The sequence below is a fragment of the Astatotilapia calliptera genome, chromosome 3 (assembly GCF_964374335.1).
Source record: "Astatotilapia calliptera chromosome 3, fAstCal68.1, whole genome shotgun sequence".
In the NCBI taxonomy this organism is placed as follows: Eukaryota; Metazoa; Chordata; class Actinopteri; order Cichliformes; family Cichlidae; genus Astatotilapia; species Astatotilapia calliptera.
This window is the reverse complement of record NC_137424.1, coordinates 61,745,799-61,767,750: the sequence shown is the minus strand read 5'-3', so window position 1 is coordinate 61,767,750 and position 21,952 is coordinate 61,745,799. Positions and strand designations below refer to the sequence as shown.

Genomic DNA, 21,952 nt, shown 5'->3' with positions numbered 1-21,952 from the left:
AAATTCAACAACTTAATTTGTTCTTGTTGAGATGACATGTTACAATCTAGTGAGAGTGCTTAGTTGCCTGGACTCATGAAATTCACAAGATCACATGAGATTTGAAATGTCAGTAAAATCACTGTAATCTTAGCTTTCCTACTTTTTTTAAGCCTAGCTTGAGAGCTCAATGGTGTGGTGGTTAGTGCTGTTACCGCACAGCAAAAAGGTCCTGGGTTCAAATTCACAATCAGTGTAGTTTCAAGTGGGTTCTCTCTGGCTACTTTGGTTTCCTCCCACAGTTAAAAATCATGCAAATAATAGACCTAGATTAATTACACTTCCAAATTAGCTATACGTGTGAATGAGAGCTAAATGGATCTCTGTCTCTTTGTGTTAGCCCTGCGATGGGCTGGCGACCTGTCCAAGGTTAACCCGCCTTCTATCAATTCTGGGTTATGCTCCAGCTGCCCTGCAACCCAGATACAGATAGGAAGATCTCTTTTAATCACAGTTTCCTCCAAAAATGTGAGATGCTGTCAAAGATTTCTCTGCGGCTGAATAAAAGATTATATACACACAAAAACCAGGTTACACTTTCATTTTTACCAATATAATGATCTGTAAATCATTTGCTTTATTTTTCAGATTTTAGTGTGAATCTAAAAAAAAAAACATTATCAGTTCTTCTACTTTAGTGCTGTGATAATATGGCAAATACAGAGAAAAGAAGACAAACAGAGGTTTAAGAACGAAGAGGAAACAATCTGAGTGCTTTAGACCCAGACTACATGAACCATATCCACAGCCAATGACATTGTAATTATGTACTCGACTCATCCAACTCCCCTTTGAAGAGCTCCACTTCTTACTCAGCTTCCTCCCTCCTCTGTTCATCTTTTACCTGCTGCTGGACTTCAGTCACTTCAAACCTGGAAGAGAGAGAAGGGAATATAAGAAAGGAGGCTGATCTGTAATGAACGCCTACATAAGTTAAAGCAGAGTACATTTATTTGCAGAGCAGTCTCCCCCTGCTGGTCATAGAGGTTGAACAAACTTTGCTCCATTGTCTTCACTTTTCACACCCAGACCATAATTTGTTGATGATGCATATGATTACAAGATTTATAACATTTATCTTGATTGTAAGATTTAAAGATGAAAAGTGCAATGTAATTCTGGACAAAACACACACACACACACACACACACACACACACACAAAATGTGTCAAATGCAATTTGCCAAACTTAGCTGCAGCTCCTGCTACACGCAGCCACTTTTAGTATTAGTATAGGTTAGTAATAAACTGAACTGAACACATGTAAATGAGGTGGGACCCACTATGTGCATAAATGGCTGAGGGGCGGAATCAACAATGACTTACTGAGGATGAATTAATCACTAAAATTAACTTCTATTAAAGTATAAGTCAGATTAGAGTATTTATCATATTAGAGTATGTATGTATATGCTGGGTATTAACAAATATAAAACTGATATACCGCAATGCAATTTAACAGGAAAGGATTAAGATCACTTTATAGATAGTTTGAGGAACTTCCAATGTAAAGTTTAGGCCATTTCAATAAATTTGTCCTCTAATGAAAAATCAGTAATGAAGACCTTGAATGCAGTTAAATTAAAGATATGAACCTTTATGTCTTTGGTCTCAGGCTCCTTCATTCAGGATTTCAGGGCCATCTCAGCATCCTGCCTCCTCTGCTTCTCTTTCCCAAGCCTCTGCTGTAGCTAAACTACAGCAGAGGCTGTAAAAATGGTGATGGTATATTTATAAGAGTTCTGCATGCAGTATAATTACATACAATAAAGTTGTAATGAGAAAAAAATTAATGTCAACTTTGTTTTTATATTGTGAAAATAAATCTAAGGAACAAAATATGAACCTCTTTCTTCTCGGCTTCAAGCTTCCTATTTATGGTCTGCAGCTCCTTCTCATCTCGTTCTCTTCTATTTTTCTCAGCACGGAGCTTCGAGAGTTCAGCCTCTTTTTCTTTTAACTCAGGGGAAAGAGAAACATTGAACACATTTAACTAAACAAATCAAATATCAAATATTTAACCTGATTATTTTAGTTTATGTAATTAATGTAAACATAAAAAGACATTGAATAGAAACAGCAATTTCCAGAGAGAAACTGCAGCTAAAATATATTATCTTCAAAAATGTTGCTATTTGGAGTAAAATTCAAACCTGAATGTATAAAATAAAAGATATAAGGTAAAAGGTTAATGTAATAATAAAAAGAAAAATGAAAATGAAGTTACCTCTTTATCGTTGGTCTCCACCTTTGTTTTCAGGGATTGCAGGTCCATCTCAATATCCCTCCTCTTCTGCTCCTCTTTATTAAGCAGACATTGTAGTGTTGATACTTCATCATTCAGCTGAGTAAGGAGAAAAACGTTTGCTGTGATGGTTCCAGATTGTTTAATGTTTTGAAATAAATATTTTAACTACTATCTGCTGTGTGTGTCCTGTGAGTAAGAGTACTCACTTTGAATGATTCTAATTAAATGGTGATTTGTATAGTGCTTTTCTAGTCCCTAAGGACCCCAAAGCACTTTACACAACCAGTCATCCACACATTCACTAATTAACCTCAAACCATCGGATTCTTCATTGTAAGTAATGAAAAATTAACCTCTTTATTCTTTGCTCCAATTTTTTCTGTATGGTCTGTAGCTCCTTCTCATCTGCCCACCTCTTAACTTTCTCAGCACGGAGCTCGAGGACTTCATCCTCTAGCTCTTTGACCTTGGAGAAAAGGAAAAAAAAAAGTCATTCTTTCTAAAAGGGAAAGGTTTCTGTTAGGTACTGCATAGGCTATCTGTCTGTTCAGTTCAACTATGATAGGGGACATATTTACCAACCAAAATGAACGAATATTGATTTCAGATTTGAGACAAAATTGCAGCGAGCATCAAAAAACTAATAATAACATAAAGAAGAATATCAATATTAAAAACATCTATATTCTTTTAAAAAACAAAATATGTGGAGAACTGAGACATCCAGAGAGAAATTATAACAGATTAATAAAGAGTGAGTTAACACAGAATCAATATAACAGAATATCTGGTGTAATGGGTTAATGAAATGATACCAAAAATAAAAAACTGAAGTAAACCTTTGTACTGTTGGTTTCCAGCTCTTTCTTCAGTGTCTCTATGGTTATCTCAGCATTCTTCTTCTTCTGCTGCTGTTCCCTGAGCTGATGTTGAACTTCAGCTAGTTTATCATTCAGCTGGGAGGAGAGGGAAAAGATATGAAAGCTATCTTTACAAGAGGTTTCAATCTCTACCTTTTAAATTACATGTTAACATTTTAGGGGACAACGGATTTTAATACTTTGTTTAAAAAATGCTTTGAAAAAACAGATATGAGTGGAATAAAAAAAATAATCATATTTGATATCTAAAGATATAATTAAAAAAATGTAATTGGTCTCATGTCAACAGGCCCTATCTTAGCTTGAAAGCTTAATAGTACTAAAATGGTAAATCATGCACCTCTTTATTCTTGTCCTCAATCCTCAGCCTCATGGTTTGCAGTTCCTTCTCATTTTCTGTGCTCCTATTTTTGTCAGCACGGAGCTTCATGACTTCATCAGTTTTCTCTTTCAACTTGGGCAAAAGGAAACATTATTTCAAAAGAGGAATATTTGAGTTGACTGTTAAGTGAAGTGAAGAAAGCTCTCTGAAAGCCAGGTGGTTGGTGAACAAGCGTTCATGTTGATGCTATAAACATTGGTAACAATCTTAGCACTAGAAAATAGCTACATTTTGTTGTTTATAGTCCTTTTTGAAGGAGGTTGATGGAGTTATATAAAAATATTGAGTGTACTGAGATATTACTTGATATCTAATTGAATGTACAGAGGTAAAGGAAATAAAAGACAATAACCTCTGATTGGCTGTCCTCGAGCTCTGTCTTCAGGGTCTGCAGGTCTTTTTCCAATGATTCAGTCTTCAAAGAGAGTGACTGTACCCTGTCTACATTTTCCTCCAACTGAAAAATAAATGAAGAACCATGTTATTGTATTAGGCTTCAAATGTATTTCTTCTGTGTCTCTAAATCCAGGGTCACCTATAGTGAAAGGTCTTGACCTTTCCCTACAAAGCATCTTCAGATGACATGACTTGGTGCTAAAAATTTATAAAATGTTTATTAATATTTATTTATAGTTTATATTTTCACATAAAACTGATTCTCACAATGTAGAGATTTGTTTACTTTGCCTTCCAACTGAAGAGACAGTAAACATTGCTGCCTATCCTCACTCTGCTTTTAACAAAGGCTTCATTCTCAAAGTGGTTTTGCCTCCCCATCATATAAGTCCCTTGAGATGACATGTGTTGTAATCTACCACCAAAACCTAATGGAACAGCGCTGATATTGTATGAGCACGTTTGTGTTTGTATTTGAGAATTACTTTCTCCATCCTTTTGATAGCAGAGGTAAGCTTGGTGAACTTCCGTTGTGACTCATCCAACTCATCCATCCCTTTTCAGCCACTTCTCGTCATTTCTCAGCCACTGAAGTCTCTCCAGCTAACAAAAACAAACACAGTGGAGAGGATCAATATTACATTAGGCATACTGGTTATACTCCTAGAGTTTAGCTAAATGGCTACATAATGAATGGGGGGAAGAGCCAATCTGTCTCAGCTCAAAAATGAAAATAGCAGTAATAATAATAATAATAATAATAATAACAATAATAATAATAATAACAATAATAATACATTTTATTTATAAAGCACCTTTCAAGTTACCCAAGGACACTGTACAATAGATAAAAACACATAATAGAACAATGACACAATGAAGAACAATAAAAACAAAAGCACAAGATAAAATAAACAAACAGTGGGTTCACAGTGAATATGCAGATGTGAACAGATGGGTTTTGAGTTGGGATTTAAACTGGCGGAGAGAACCAATGTTTCTTATATTTGGGGGTAGAGAGTTCCACAGCCTGGGAGCAGAACAGCTAAAAGCCCTGCTTCCCATGGTGCTGAGGCGGAAGGAAGGTACAGCAAGCTGGATAGAAGAAGATCGAAGTGAGTGGGCAGAAAAGGTAGTGCTTAACAGGTCAGAAAGGTAAGGAGGTGCGAGGTCATGAATGGCCTTGAAGGTGAGCAGAAGAAGTTTGTATATTATCCGGAATTTCACAGGGAGCCAGTGAAGTTTCTGAAGAACAGGGTGATGTGCTGGTAGGAGGGGGTTCTGGTAATAATGCGAGCAGCATAGATCTGAACCAGTTGAAGCTTATGGGGCGATTTTTGGGGGAGACCATGCAAAAGAGAACTGCAGTAGTCAATACAGGAGGTAACAAGACTGTGGACAAGAATAGACGTAGGCTGGGTGGAAAGAGAAGGAAGCAATCTGTTAATGCTGCGTAGATGGAAGTAGGCAGAACGGGTGAGATTATTAATGTGAGATTTATAGGAAAGTGAACTGTCTATGGTGACACCAAGGCTCTTAACCTGAGGAGAAGGGAAAACATTGACATGTTATCACATCCATCCATCATCATCCAGGTTTGTGGAATGGGGGCTGCAGTGTAAGCAAGAAAACCCCGGACCTCCGTCTTCCCAGCTCCCTGCTTCATAATGGGGGAACATCAAGCAGCTCCCAAGCTGGTAGAGACATGTAGTCTTTCCACTGTGTCCTGGATCTGGCCTGGGGCTCTCCTTCCAGATTAGAACAATGCTTTAATTTGTTATATAGAATTACCTCAGTCTTGAGCTCCTCAATCTCCTCATCCTTGCGCTTGAGTTCAGCTTGTGTCTTCTGCAACTGCTTGACTGTCTGCAGGTTTTCATTCTGTTCATTCTCATCCTGCAGCATCTGGACATCAGCTTTTATGTCTTTACTCAGAAGCTCACTTACAGGCGTCTTCTTTCATTGAAGCATGGGCGATAAATAAATAAATATGAAATGTTTGGTCATATTATTTTAGTACTGTGTTTATTTGGTTAACAGAAATGTACAATATGCTATAGTGGTTAATAAGAACTGAAACCAAATATGAGTGTTACTGGAACTTAATCACTGTCTTAAAGGGGAGATAAAGAAATATCTTTCACGTTCACCTCATTGGTCTTGCTGTCCTTCATATTTATCTCATTCGTCTGGACCTTGTTGGCCTCGATTTCATTTGTCTTTACATCACTCATCTTCATCTCATTCTTCAGCTCATTAATCTTGACCATATTTATTGTCTTTGCTTCATTTGTTTCAATCTCATTCATCTCCACTTCATTTGTGTTCACTTGCTTTCTGCTTCCTTCTGAGGTTCTTGGTTCTTGTCTTCCCCATCTGTCTGGTCCATAGCTTCATTTGCTTTAGTCTAGTCTAAGTGAGAAATATAGAATTGGACTTTAAAAAGTCATCTTAAAAGATAAGTTTTGCTCATCCTGACAACAGTGAAAATCTTGGCTACACAATAGATGAAGACAAATGATTTAAAGAGTTTTTCATGATCATAAAAAAAAAAAACTAATATAAAATAACCAAATAGCTTTGCTTTACTTCATTTAATACTTAAATGTAATAATTGATTGGGTAGAAAATCTGACATTTTTGGTGAATAAAAAAATATTCAGGCCCTGTTTTAAAAACAGTCAGTATTTGTTTGTACATATATGACTGGGCAATAGTAAAACTCAGAAAAGTGCAATGTAAACCACAGTTTCACGACTGCTCAGCAAATAGTTCATGAGTGTTTGCATCTTCTATTCAAGATACAGGTGAATGTCACAGTCTGTTAGCCAGTGGTGGTTCTTGATATGGGCGACATGGGCAGTTGCCCAGGGCAGCATCATAGTGGGCGTGACAACCTGTCTGTGAAGTTTCTGAGGGCCGCATCACTGCATCGGCAAAAAAAAAGGTTCCTTGCATCCACGCTGCCCCGACATGCCAGCGCATTTTGGGGATTGCATGGACACCGATCCGTTTTCAATTGCTCATTTGCGAGAAGTAAGGGCGCCCTCCGTTTACAAGGTTTTGCCTGCTGCTTGCCACGCAGGGAGGAGAGGGGTGGGGCGGTGGGGGATAACCACCTAATAACCAACTCACAAAATTAAACAAATTTAAAAACAAAATAAAAACATTTCGGGCAGTTTGTCCAAAGTTTGTCATGTTGTGGGTTTGGGTGTTGATACTGGAGTGCAAAATTACTGATGGAAGGTGCACAAGAAAAGCACAAAGCCATCAGGTCCTCAGTTTAGAAAAAGAAGAGAAAAGAGGAGAAATGAGCAAAAGATACAGGTAAGCAGATGCGCAATATTAATTAGCCATTAATTGGAAGAGCCATATTGTTGATTTGTCTGCTATTCTCAATGTATGATGAAATATATTGGCTGTTTGTTAGCCATTTGCATACTCTCTCTTTCACTATTGTAGCTGTGGCTACAACTGTAGCTTCCCTCCACCAGTGTGTGAATGTGAAAGTGAATGAATAGTGGAATTGTAAAGCGCTTTGAGGACCTTGAATAGCACTATATAAATGCAATCCATTATTATTATTATTACTATATACAATATTTATCTGGTTAAATTCAGTATGGTTCCGACAACAGTTTTCACAATAACATATGTTAATCCTTCGTATGTTTTGTGTGTGTGTGTGTGTGTGTGTGTGTCTGTGTGTGTGTGTGTGTGTGTGTCGGGGGGGGGGGGGGGGGGCATGGGGGGCAGAGGGAATGTTTGCCCAGGGCACCAAATGGCCAGGACCGCCCCTCCTGCTACGAAACAAAGCAGCAAGGACATTATCAGTCCACCATCATACAGCTCTTTGGGACCAGTTTCGCTAAGGGACTGCTGGAAAACTCCAAACAAACCACTCAGGGAACCTTTGTTTGCTAGGAGTTGCCAACCAGTGTCTAAGCATAGCTGGACTGGCCATCGGGCATACCGGGCACTTGCCCGGTGGGCCGCTGGTGATTTTTTGTTTTTAATGGGCCGATAGATTTTTTTAATATATATATATAGGAAGGGTATATATAATGAAAGGTGTTGGATTGGCCAGTTGGTCATGATCGACTTTGGGCTGGACCAATTACAGCCGAGGAGGCCGGATGGACCCTCCCCCTTGTTTAGCAATCACGTGGCTTTCACGCATTGCATGCCGGGAACTCGTGGCAAAACAATCCAAGTACCGCATCAAATGCAAGCATTTGCAGCACCGCAAAACGTTCATTCTCCGGTTCCAATACCTTCTTTTTTTTCTTTGCCGCACAAAAAAGGAATGTACAAAACAAAAGGAGAACAATGCCGGTCCGTACAAAGACAGACTTGACGAAAAGACAAAGAAAAGATACGAGGAAAAATCAAAGGAGTGAAAGGGTCAGACCCTTACGAGCACACAGAGTGGACAAAAGACGTCAGCGTGCTGCCCAACTTTCACCACGCTCAGATTTATAATTACACGGTTCTTGGAGTGAGTGCATACACTCATGAAGTTTAGTAACTTCAGGTCACTGCAACAAGCCCAGGTACAGTTTGCCGACGGATGGGTACAGGACCTTGAAATGCACCGTGTAGAACGAAAGACCATCGTACGTATCATAAGTTTACCAGTCTCACAAATCGTCGTCATAAATACACATTCGTTAACCGTTTATTAATATAACCTTTGAGCTCAACGGTAATTAATTAGTAGTGGAAATAATCTCTGGTAGCATCACAGAAATGTAGCAGTGACAATAATATTGTATGCTGTAATCGTACTGGACAATTAGTGATACAAAACAACTGTTTTATCCTGTGAATAAAAGTATATGTTTTTGTCAATGTACCATGGTAATAACAGAAGCGAAGCGCAATATTGTGTCAGGACAATTCACTATTTATGCACAATAAACAAAGGAGCATAGCGCGACAATTTCTGTTCAGCGCCAGACTTGCTTGTAACCTATATCACCAATTATGTTATAAAAATGACGCATTAACTACTACAAAACTCTGACCTTTGTGGGAATGCTTGGAGCAGACTAACATGTGAGCTGGAGTGTTCTGGGACGTTATATTCGGCATATCCAGACCATCCGTCTGCTCTTACTTCGGAAACATGGCTTAAAACATTTCTCTTCAACAACGTAATCCGATAAAAACGATCTCTCTACCCGTCGGCTTCCCGTGGCTGTCATGCGACCGGCTATTGCAGTTAATAATACAACAGCTTCTTGACATTTTTTGTGTTTCTTTTTATCGCTGTGTAACTGAATTCAATTGAAAGCCTGCGTGCGCTAGTACCTCTTGCCACAAGTTCCCAGAATCCTTTGCGGTTTTACCCCTGAATGACGTCACATTTTCAATCTTTATCCTGGTGGCCCGGTCTCTAGTCAAAATGCCCGGGCCGATTTTTTGTCCCAGTCCAGCCTTGTGTCTAAGGCTTTGTGAGTGAGGTCTTACTGAGCTATGGGGTGGGGAATCTGTTAGGTTAGCTCAATCAGTCTCCATCTGCTAGAGCTCTGATATTTTGTTCAATTGCCATAGGCTTGAATTCAGGTGCTTCTTCTCAGTTTTTCCTGGACATTTCCCCTCTGTCTCCAATTTATAGACCCTAAGCTTTGTGCTCCCTTGCCCTAACTAGGAGAGCTGTGGTGTCTGGCTCCGTTAAGCACCAAGCTATTATATTACTTTCTGTTTCTGATGTCCCTCTCAAAATCAGAAGTCACACCAGAAAGACGCTGGTCTCTGCCTCAGTCCTGACAAACAATTGGATCCCCCATTCACCCTATTAACCTTATTTTCCCTTCTGCAAGTAACTGTGTAAATAAAGCCCCGGAAGTCTTTACCGCAAGTTCATGCCTGTGTTCAGAGAAACATTCAGTAGAAATTTGTTTGACATTTGTCTATATCTTCATCCCCTTCTCTATCTATTAAATTACCCTTTCTCAGCTTTGTGTTTCTGATTTATGTCTGACTGAACATCTTTGTTATTCAGATTAGACGTTACTTCTGAACCAAGCATCTCACTGTTTCCTTGGAAGCAGATAAGAACAATGTTTGTTTACTTACTGGTTTGGTCTCATTTTCTATAATCTATAATCTTTCTAATATTTGCTGACTTCCTCTCAGCTGAAAGTTAAAAATGTTGAAATGCTTTTCTATTCAGCTTCCTTCTTTCTCAAAAACATAATATTCATATTGGTAATTGTACATTAGTATTTTGTTTTTGTCTGCAAAAAGCCTTCATTTATCCAGGCAGTCTGGGAATTTGTAGCAACTTGAAAATACAATAAATATTAAGAAAATACATTCAATCTTTATTAATTTTGCTTAATAAACCTGTGTCACATTAGAACTTTTTTACTAACTGGTTTTCTTTTTGTTTCCACTTAGCGTAAGGACAACAAAACCACAAATGCACAAGGTCAAACGAAGGGAAATTTTTCTGAAAGGAAAAATGTGACATTTAAAAATGGCCTTCATATTTACATGGAGAGAACAATTACATTAAAATGAATAATCTATACCTCATTACTCTCTTTCAGTTCATTTTGAATAGTTTAGGTGTCAAAATAAAGAAAGTGATATGTGAACAATAATTTGCTTCATTTTAGCATAATTATAACTTAACAGATGCATAAATAGACTAAATATGTTTGCAGTCTAAAATACCAAATAACCACACAGTCAATATTTACCTCAATGATCAAAAACTGAATGTGGTCCTTAAGGTGAGTATGACTCTGTAACTTCTCCTTTATACACTGCTAACAGCTCTGTGCACATGTGTCAAGGAAGTCGTTTTGGTTTGGTTTTTTTAAATGATGGTTTCCTTTTAGTGTACATCAGAACAAAACTACACTAGATGGCAGTGTTTTATATTCACCTGCTGCACATTAAAAGCTACACTATGTTAGACCTTGCTGTGAAAAAATGTTTCTATGAGTGCACCTTTACTTTTGTTTAGATTTGTACACAGAAATGTACAGAAATCTTACAAACTTACAGAAATCAACAATTTAAACAAACAAAATTTAGATCAAAACACCTCATAAAATTATCATAGCACATATCCACCGATGGAAGCACACAGACACATAATTGTGATGGAAACAATCCAGAAGAACAGCAAATTAAAATGCATCTAAGAGACTTGATTGAAAGGTAAGGCCTTCAAGTTCATGAAACTCTGCTTATTTATCATGTGGCTAAATGAAAGCTGAAACTCGAGCCCAGCTGACATCTACTCATCACCTGGTAGTGTTAACAGGTTCAGCCTGTTCTGTAGGCCAAAGTTTTTTAAACACAATAAAAAGATCTAGGTAAAAGTTGACATAAGAAATGCACTCACCATGTATGTTAGGATTGAAGCACAATAAAAGTAAATACATTTTTTAAAAATGCTTATTTTAGAAGCATTGATTTATACTAGTGACTAAGAGATCTGAGAACCCTACAGCTAAGGAAAACACAGGTAACAGCTGATGCCACATAGATACAAGACTTACACAAACCCACTGAATTACAAATATAAATTAATTACTCTGACAGAATGTATACCCACATCTTCACTTTTACTTTTTGACAGATGCTTTATAAAGGTGGTGTATAGTTAATATCAATATCAAAGTTGATTCTGTTCATCTGGATGCAGCATTTTCATTGGGAGAAACGTTTCGTCACTCATCAACGTGACTTCTTCAGTCTCAGCTGACTGCAGGTTTCCACAACCTGATAAACATTTGCATTGCAGTACATTTGCATAATGACTGAAACTAGCACCACTGAAGGAACAATGGGCTGGGAGGTCAGTTCCTTGATTATTAATATGCAAATTCTCATGACCATTGATCAAAGCTGAGTAAATAAGAAAGAGGACAGGAGAGGAAGAGGAGAGGTTAGATTTAAAGGTAAGGACTGCTCATTTAAAGCTCATGTGTAAGTCCTCGTGTTTTTAAACCAGATAATGTGTCTGTTCATATGACAGTGTGAATGAGTACCTTGGACATTTCTTTACCAAAGTCAAACTAAGACTCAGGATTCCTAAAAGAATAGTGCAAACCAATTAGTGCGTAAAGCTAAACATACTAATAACTGTCAGTGTTGCTGCATGCTGTCACACTGATCAGAGGACACCTTCACAAGACAGGTAAGCAATGAATTAAACAAAGACCGAGCAAACATTTGTGGATATTTTTTTCTTAGGGTTGCAAAGGGCACTCATGAGAGACACAAAGAAGAGGTGAGTCAACAGAGCAACCTTTATTCATTTCTTTGTCTAGTGAACCAAATACCTGCAGACCTCTTCTCTAGGACCAGTGACATGTATCATTCACCAGTGACATGGATCTGACAAACTGCGGTATGCCCTCTTTATATCCAACAACCCCAACACACAAATCTGGTCATTAATCATGAAATATTATTCAGTCTGACAGAAATCTGGTGGTTTTTGATTTTATTGCCAGTGGTGGTCCTAGCCTGTTTGGCGCCCTGGGTGAACACTCCCTCTGCCGCCCCCCCCCAACACACACACACACACACACACACATATGAAGAGAGAGAGAGTATGCATAGTATACAAACGGCTACCAAACAGCCATCATAATTCGTCATACAATGAGAACAGGAAGAATCAACAACTGACAATGACTAATTAATGTTAAAATCTGTAACATAATGTATTGTTTGGAGTTCAGTCTGTTACTGTTACTATTTTTACCATTTCTTCTTGGAGCAACTGTAACCCACATAATTTCCTTAGGGATTGATAAAGTATTCTGATTCTGATTGTTCTTCTTTTCTTTTTTTTCTAAACTGAGCACCTGATGGCTTCAAACTTTTCTCGTCCATCTTCCATTGGTTTTAATTTTGCACTCCAGCACTGAGGGCTCTCGCGCTCACTTTTCGCGTATAGAATTTCGAAAAAAACATCGGTGCAAATTATAAGTCTTATTATAATATCTGGTGTATTCGTGTTTGTTGTTTTGTTTTTATTTTGTTTTATTTTGCGAGTTGGTTATTAGATGCTGCTCCAGCGACCAGTGAATCCCTCACCGCCCCGCCCTCTCCTCCCTGTGCCGCAAGCAGCAGGCGCACCTCGCACTCCCAGGAAATGGGCGGCAGAAAACCGATCGGTGCCTATGCCATTCCCAATATGCGCTGGCTGATGTCGGGGCAGCATGAGTACGAGCAAATTTACTCATGTAAAAATACTCATGCTGCCCCGACGTCATGCCAGCGCATTTGCCTTTCTGTGCTCTCTGTGTTTCGCTTCGTTCTGGGTTACTCCTATTCACCCTGGTTCTGTGTGTCAATTTTTAACTTTGAACACTTGCCCTTTCAAACATCTCTGCAAAGGCCTGGTGTCAAACTCCAGTCATTGAGGACCAGTATCCTGAAACTTTTGAATACGTCCCTATTTTAAGTTTAATTTATTTTAAATTACATTTATTTAAATATACTTGAGTAGGGTTAGGGGTTGCCACCTCAGCATGCAGCATAGTTTAACACACATTTATTTAGAGCAATAACATTGTCTGCACTTGATTTAATTAATATCAATAGTTTTAAACATCTGTTCTGTCCTTTCTATAGCAGCTGGTAAATAGTGCGCTTTTGGATGTACTGCAAAGATGAGTACTGCCCTCAATGCTTTACACTCTATATACACTCTATTTAAAAGGCACTAGAGTTATTGTTAACTGTAGTTAACTGGTGCTTGGCAAGTATAACCTCAATATGAAGGATATTAGGTTGAATTTTTAAAATCTCTGTCCACTCTTCTGTTTTATCATTTTTGGTTTGTTTGTTTTTTAAGATGTTGCAGGTAGATATTAATCTACACTTATATATGGCTAAACACAAGATACATGACACAGAAAATATGCTTGACTGAAAGCTTTAATGCTGCGTAAAACACAAAAAAAGTTTACTCTGCAGAAAAAAAGTGCTCAAATCAATCCTTTGGTAACACAATCAGTGTGCTACTGTTAAAGACACGAGGCCTAAAACACAGTTGACTTGTCACTTTGTTCATCTGGTTCGGTGCTAGAGGGAGAGGACAAATGCAATGGTGGAAAGTGAAAGAAAGCAAAATAGCAAGCAGAATATAAACACCATTATATATCAGGGTGTTTGTGTGGTAACGGCATTTTCATGCTTCAGTGCCGACCCAGCGTCTTGATATTTTCCTGGCACAGATAGATGGCAGATTAACATGACAGTGCTGATCATCCCAACATTTGGAACCTGCAATTTTCAAATTCAGAAATCAGTAAAATATTGTACACATTTTTTTAATCACAAGAACTCATGTAAATCAATGTGATTTCAATTACCGCTATAATTTATCTGCAGACAATCCTGTTTCAAATAATTATTGGGCTCTCCTCCGCACCAGTTTTGATAGTTGAAACGGCTCCCATCACTCCACAACCAAATACCCTCCTAGAGGACAGAAATTGAACATAGCATTAGTCCAGGTCAGAATATTGAGGCTAGCCACAGTTTTTACAGATCAACCCACCGTCATAACTTTCGATCTAACCAATTAGCAAATCTCTAATAGGTAGGCAATATTATTTAAGCTGCTTGTAACTTTTTGTGTTAATCCCTGTAGTCCATCTCAGATCCTCCATTAATATAGACAACAATCTTTCAAAAATGATGGTGATGAGTCACTCTCATGACTCATCAAATGACACCATTGACTGGACACCTGATGGCATGCAGTGTGTAGGCGCTGTATTTTCAGATCGAACCAGCTTGAAACCTTGCATCAGGTAGCACCACCTATTACCATCTAATGAAAAACCCTCAAAACTGAGTTTAGTGAAGTCAAGCTGAATACAAACTACTGGAAAAGATGCATATAAGAAATAGTTTAAAAAAAAAAAAATTCAGTTAAATTTTATTTATATGGTGCCAAGTTTCCTCAAAGTAGTTTATATTGTAAGATGCTAAACAGATATAGAGACAACTTCAAAAGACAGGAGAAAAGACATATCATAACACACTTATTGTAATGATAAAAAAAATACCCCAGATGCATCAGTTCCTCCAACCCAAGTTACTCCGTAGCCATTATGGGCAGTCAGCCTCTGAATCAGCTGGTGCTCTGCGCTGGTGTGCACAGATGCAAGGTTTGCTCCCATGGACAGGCAGTTTCTCTTTAATGAAGAGTGACAGACAGAGCAGTTTTTCAAAGTCACAACTGGACTAACATGTATTTTAATAGCAGTGTTGGAGACAAAGTAAGAGAAGTTTACCTCAGCTGTAGCCCAATTCATGGCTCTTGGAACATAGAGAAAGCAGCGACGATGGATCCGAGACCAACCATTCGGACAACCCCTGCACCTCTGTGCTGGAGGAAAATAATTCATTGTAATAATTCAGAAAAACAATAAAACCGAGATTATGGTTCCTAATTTAGAACAACTATTTTTTTTTTTTTTTTTACAAAATGTGCCGTTGCTCTTTTAATACTATGGTGTTCTTCTGAGTACAAGCAAAAAATATTAAACACACTTCTTGTGTCAGAAAAACAATAGAGTTGCTTGTATCTTTTTTTTCCTCTTTTTGGATGCTCGTTCTCAATCCAAGTTCTCTATGTAACAATCCCTGCCTCCTCTCTTTCTCCATTATATGCAGTTGTATTTCATATTTAACTACATATTTAATTATATTTTTGTCATGTTTTCTCTTTATAATACAATGATTTCTTTATATAATGACTATTGTGCTGCAATACTCACCAGCAACAGTGGACATAGCCATCATCACACAAAGAAGTGCAGACACAGTCAACAGCTTCATGGTACCTCTGTGTAAAAACAAAGACCCAAAATGACTGACAGTTCATTAAATAAGTGATAGATGATAATTTGAGAGTTTGCAGCAGACCTTTTGTTGAGCGTCTTCACTCTTTTCAGTATCAGCCAGTAGCTTCAGTCTTCCAGAGTAGATGTGCGAATAGAGTTGGATCAGTGTTTATATACAGGATTCTCTTTAATTTACATAGTTGCAAAATCAGGAAATGACACTTGTCTAGGGTCTAGATTGACTGGGGTTGTTCCAGATATAGATGGGAACTGATGATGGATAACCACACAGCATTGGTGGTAGGCAGTAGTGATAGATCTCAGGAAAAACATCCAGGATCTGTCCCCATAGCTCAGACCAAAGAAAAGCCAAGCATGTTTTTTTCAGTGACTTTCTCTGTTTTTTGAACTTCCAGCTGAAATGTGCTGGGATGACTATGGGTGTACCTTTGAAAACCTGCTAGTGCCAAGGAAATGTGATGAGTTATAGGCTTAGCATTGTTATAGGAAAGTGTATCTTTTTGTCAACCGTGTCACATTTTGGCTTATTTGTCCTTTCTCCTTTATGATTTTACTTCTTTGTCTGGTGTGGGTTGCACCACTTTACCTTAGGAAAATGAAAATTACAAAGAGTGCTTCGTCATTCTACATTTACATGGAACTTTCTGATAGCTGTTGATTTTAATTTTTTAAACAAGATGTGGCAATAATGTGGCAGGATGTGGCCTATTCAGCAACTATTCCTCACTATTGGTTAGTGTTTGAAAAGTTACTTTGAAAAATGAGTTAGTTATAGTTACTACTTACTTCTTCAAAAAAGTAATATGAGTTGGTAACTGAGTTATAATATGATAAAAGTAAATAATTATTAGGAAAAGTAACTGTCATTGAAGGTTCTCAGTCACCATTTGACCCTAGTACTGAAAAAGCTTCTTGGATGAGAGGTGAAACGTCTTCAAGCAACTTAAAGAAGTCCAGATGCTTTTCTTTCAAAACTCCTTAGGAAAAGTAACTATTGCATTACAAAAAAAAAAAAAAAAAAAGACTACTTTTGATTTTATCTCTGCATTTCACCTTTAAAAGCTATTTATCTGCCTTGTTTGGCATCATTCCCTTCAGCACAACCTCATGCTGGAAAAAAAAGTTGTATTTTTTACCATAGCAACTGCAAGTATGTTTAACAAATCATCTTAGTAACTTGAAATGCAAATATAAATTGTACATTTTAAAAACCTATGCACACGTTTTGAAAACAGCAAAGTAAAACAATTTGCCATTTGCCACAGCAGATGCCCCCGATTTTCAGTAAGTGAATGTGTTTAATTGTAGGCAGGGACATTACTGGATATTCTTGTGTAAATGCTACAGAATAATTTATGTAATACTTATATACTTATATTGCTACAGAAGAATATTTATTTTATTATTTTACATTTACAATTTTTAGGCTGTGGATCTCTTAAGATCTCACTGTTGGGTTTGTAAGGCCATGTTACTCCTAAATTTCTATCTTGTTCAAAGTTCAAAGTTCTAAGCTAATCGACCTCAGTGTTCTCCTTTTTTAAAAATAAGAATCGATACAGAATCGAATCGTTAAACAGAATCGATAATGGAATCAGAATCGTGAAAATCTTATCAATACCCATCTCTATTTAGCATAGCTTCGTATTGCTATGTCATCTTAAATTGGTCATGTGATTGCTTTTCCATGACTACTTTATCCTTCCTCAGCCAACCTGCGGCACTTGTGTAAATATTTCACCCCCCAAGCTCCCGGTAGGCTGAAGACAGCTTCAACTGTCTGTGTTTTGAAAAATAATTATGCGCCCGCACCGCATTTTCTTTTTAGTAATGGTAACAGCATTGTAGTGATAGAAAAAGTAAAAAGTTACATTACTAGTTACTGAGGAGTAACAGCATTACTTTTAACCCCGTTATTCCCATCACTGCTATTCATCCATCTTCAACTTGTTGGTGACTTAGGCAGTTGTTCCCACATCATCGTGCCATTGTCAAATTGTCATTGTCAAACCTGTTGTCATTGATCGTGGACTTCAGGAAGACCAGGAAACATTTGACCCCTGTTTCAATCCAGGGGGTCAGTGTTGACATTGTGGAGGACTATAAATACCTTGGAGTACACATTGACAATAAACTGGACTGGGCTAAAAACACCACAGCACTTTACAGGAAGGGCCAGAGTCGTCTCTATTTTTTGAGGCGACTGAGGTCCTTCAACATCTGCCAGAAAATGCTGAGGATTTTCTACGAGTCTGTTGTGGCCAGTGCGATCCTCTATGCTGTTGCATGCTGGGGGAGCAGGCTGAGGGTCGCAGATGCCAACAGACTCGATAAACTGATTCGTAAGGCCAGTAATGTTGTGGGGATGGAGCTGGACTCCCTTAAGGTGGTGTCGGAGAGGCGGATGTTGTCCAAGATAAAGACAATGTTGGATAACACCTCCCACCCACTCCATGAGATGCTGGTCAGTCACAGGAGCACGTTCAGTGAGAGACTGAGATTACGGAAAAACACCACTGAACGACACAGGAAATCTTTCCTGCCTGTGGCCATCTCCCTGTACAACGCATCCACTGTTTACTGCAACAGCTACACCCTTCTTGCACATGTTCTTTTTCAGCTATTTATTAATAAGTGACTTTTATGTATATATATGCCTGTATATATTGTGCTATTCTTGCTTAGTGTATTTTCTGTCTTTGTTAATGGTTGTTTATGATGGAGCACTGTAACGAAAAATATTTTCCCCTAGGGATCAATAAAGTATTCTGATTCTGATTCTGAAAATATACTGTTGCAGTCAAAGTGGATGAGTTCTGCCCTTTGTTTCAAAAATCAGTTGAACGCATGACTCCCCTGCTAACCCATTCCAGTTTTCTTCTAGGACAAATAGACTGGTTTTAAGTTGAATTTCACTAATATCCTTCCATAGACCATGGCACTGTTTCATGCACACAAAAGTGTTGTGGTTTTGAACATGGATTTATTTTCAGGTACTTTTGTGACCATAGAACTATTTGTAATTTTTACCATTTTGTAATTGATTTGGATGTTTTTAAACACTTATGCTCATGCAGAAAAAAAATCATTCTGCTGTTGGAGATGGTCAAACATAGTAAGTGATAACAGTACTGCATTTATTTCAAATCAAAAATGGGAGAAACAACTCTGCAATCAAAAATCGCTTCACAAACAGCCCTTATTATTCTGTCCATTTTCTGTCCCAGTCAGTGACAGTACAGTGAGGGTTTTCAGCAGCTCCGGGGACGTCCAAAAGCCGGCTGAATTCCACGGAAGATGTGCTCATAGTCAGGGACGCACCACGGCTTCCAGTGGAGCTCTTCCTCCAGCTGGGTGAAGGCTGCCTCCCGATGCTTGTACATCACGGAGTGTGCTGGGTCCATATCGTGGTCAGATTGTACTGTCACAATTTGCAGACATTTTTTTAATTAATTACTCAGGGACAGAATCATGGAGACAGACTCAATGATATAAACTTGCTTGACTGCAACAAAGTTAAATCTGAAGAAGCTAGCTACTGTATAATAGCAGTGATTCATATTGAACACCATAACAGAAGAGTGAACCAACTAGAAAAGTATGACTGTTTTTTGAAGTATTTTTCTGAACCCTAGAACAGAATCTGTGTTGCAAGTCTCTAAGAAGAATAAAAATCATGTCAAGTTGTTGAAAAATAAAAAACGCACTGTTTTATTGCTGAACTAAAGTATATGAATTTCATAATCAAAACCTTAGGCGAAGTAGAACCTACAAACTAAGGAATGAGGAAACTTGGAAACTAGAAGGAACAAATAAGAAAAAAAAACAATACACAGCAAGATGGAGAACGCGGCAAAGGCCAGGCCTGAGACAATATATACACAGAGGATAAGGAGAGAGAAGGCAAGAGGGGAGAACACAGATGGGGATAACTAACAAAATGCCTATGGAGGAACTAAAACTGGACGCCCAATAAAGGAAGAACACACACAGAAGTAAAACAAGAAATTAATGATACTAAGAGAAAGATTACAACAAAGAAACAAACTGGAGACATGGCAGATTTCAAGGAAAGAGCGAAGACAGAAACTGGGGACCAGAGCAGATAAGAATATACCCGATAATACAAAGAAAATAAAAAAAATAAATAACAAAAGATAGCACTGAAAAAAGATAACAAATATTACACAACTAGAACCATGACTAGAAGCTAAGATAGGAAACTCAGGTGCGCTAAGCACACAATGTCAAATTATGAGGACTAAAAATTAATCTTGAGCAAATTATATCAAAACAAAAATATGACAACTACACAAAAACTGAAAACACGTGAAGAAAAAAATATGTCATGACAGAAACATCTCAGAACATTTCTCCAAAGATTTACTAAACGTATGACATATTCTGGTAGTTTTTCTTCTTACACTTTTTCCCTTATTCATTTTACCATGCAAACTAGAGATAACCAAGAAAAGCATGCCAACGTCTGTGACTTGTGGATAAACTAATTATCATATAAACCGTTAAGCAACAGCACTGGTGAAATTTTGAGGAAGTTGGAGCTTTGTGGATATCATTTAAAATTGAAGTTGAGACATAATTTCACAAACGTTATTGCTCACTCTGACATTGAACTTTTTAGGTTAATTGAGGTCCCTGTCAGGCAGCACTCTGTGTGACTGGTAGAGTTGCAGACACGCAGGCAGGACTGAACTTAACAAAGGTTTTATTTCAGAATCAGAATCACATTTATTGTATATGTATTAATAAACTAATAAACTATTAGCCTCTGTGTGTTTCAGAGCACTAAAGAAAAAGCAAAATGATCCTCACTAGTTAAAATACCCCTAAACTAGTTAAATTAAATCATCTATGTCTAAATAACAGAGCTCTGAGACCTATACAATCCTTTAAAAAGAGTTTAATTAAAACACATAATGGTTTCATTAAATAAAACGCTATTAAACACATGTGAACTCATATGACCCCTGAACTCGCATGCACGTGCAAAAGTGGCTACTACAGGGGGACACGCACGCGTACACACACACACATGTACGTGCAGGGGGGAAGGGGAAGTGGGGGTGTGGGGGGCAAAAAAGTATAGGTATATTACTACTGACATCTTATTAAAATGGTGAACACAATTTACTAAATGAAACATTTATATAAAAATAATATAGTGAAGCGTAATGGAAAATTTCTACAATTCTCATTTAAAGAGTTTAAGTGCTTATACATATGCTTTGTTGTGGCACTGTAACAGTGAAATAGTTTCTAAAGCTAGATGAACTTATTTCAGCCTCAGTTGATGGAGACGACAACTCCCTTTGCACTTGCTGATAACGCCAAGGGCACAAAACAGCATGCCCATTGTTCCATTAGGTTACATAGCGAGCCTTGTGATATGTGGTATGATCAATTTGTGACTTCCTGCCTTTCTCCTTGGAGTGCATAAAGGAGTGGGAGCACAACTCTGATTTCAGAGCTCTCCTGGCTGTATGAGTGTGATGTTTCATGCCTGTAAGCTAAAACTGGGTAAAACTGCTAAAATCCATCTAATCCATCTCTCTTCTAAACACCGTACAAGGAAACAGTTCTATTAACTAAATGCAATGTTACAAGTCATAGAAATTTCAAGCAGAAGAGCATCAGTGCCCTTCTTCACCTGTATGCAAGGAGTAATGTGTGATACAAAGATAAATGTATTTGTAGATGTAGATGTCATTCATCACAAAGACAAATAAAGTGTGTGAACTAAAATGCAGATAAAACTTTAAAAAGCAGAATTGAAGAGTCTTGCATTACATCTACCATTACACAACAATACAGATCTGTTGGAGCAGATCATTGTTCGTGCTAACACGGAAACTTGCCAAACAATGATAATTTCAACATCATTGAAATGATGTTGATTAAATGTGCCCCTTTCTTCCTCCAGCCTTTCCTGCCTTAGACATTGTCACATAATGTAATAACTGAAATAAGAAGTAGAAAAGAATAATAATAATACTTAAGAGATTCACGTGAATAAAACGAGCCTATAGAGATTTTACTGAGTTGTTCTTGGCAAACAATATGTGCTTGGCACCACAGTGCATTTGAAATTCTGACTTGAAAATCTGCAAGATAAAAAAATTAAAATGTTGTC

At 37.8% G+C, this 21,952-nt stretch overlaps 1 protein-coding gene across 1 annotated transcript; it reads right to left on the bottom strand.

The window, feature by feature from the left end:
- Positions 1-13,843: 13,843 nt before the first annotated feature.
- Positions 13,844-15,940, bottom strand: LOC113019608 (ladderlectin-like). The gene is made up of 6 exons (XM_026163383.2): positions 15,863-15,940; positions 15,715-15,782; positions 15,229-15,323; positions 15,001-15,129; positions 14,299-14,407; positions 13,844-14,209 (listed from the first exon to the last, which is right to left on the bottom strand). The coding sequence occupies exons 2-6, from the start codon at positions 15,773-15,775 to the stop codon at positions 14,115-14,117; spliced, it is 489 nt and encodes a 162-aa protein (XP_026019168.1). The 5' UTR covers positions 15,776-15,782; positions 15,863-15,940; the 3' UTR covers positions 13,844-14,114.
- Positions 15,941-21,952: the final 6,012 nt, after the last annotated feature.

What these genes read in the sequence shown, in the direction of transcription:
- LOC113019608 (XM_026163383.2), bottom strand. Translation starts at nt 15,775, where the DNA reads ATGAAGCTGTTGACTGTGTCTGCACTTCTTTGTGTGATGATGGCTATG. An exon ending in GAGGAACTGATGCATCTGGG is followed by an intron (nt 14,408 to 15,000) that starts GTATTTTTTTTA and finishes TCTGTCCTCTAG; the next exon opens with GAGGGTATTTGGTTGTGGAG. An exon ending in TCTGCAGATAAATTATAGCG is followed by an intron (nt 14,210 to 14,298) that starts GTAATTGAAATC and finishes TGAAAATTGCAG; the next exon opens with GTTCCAAATGTTGGGATGAT.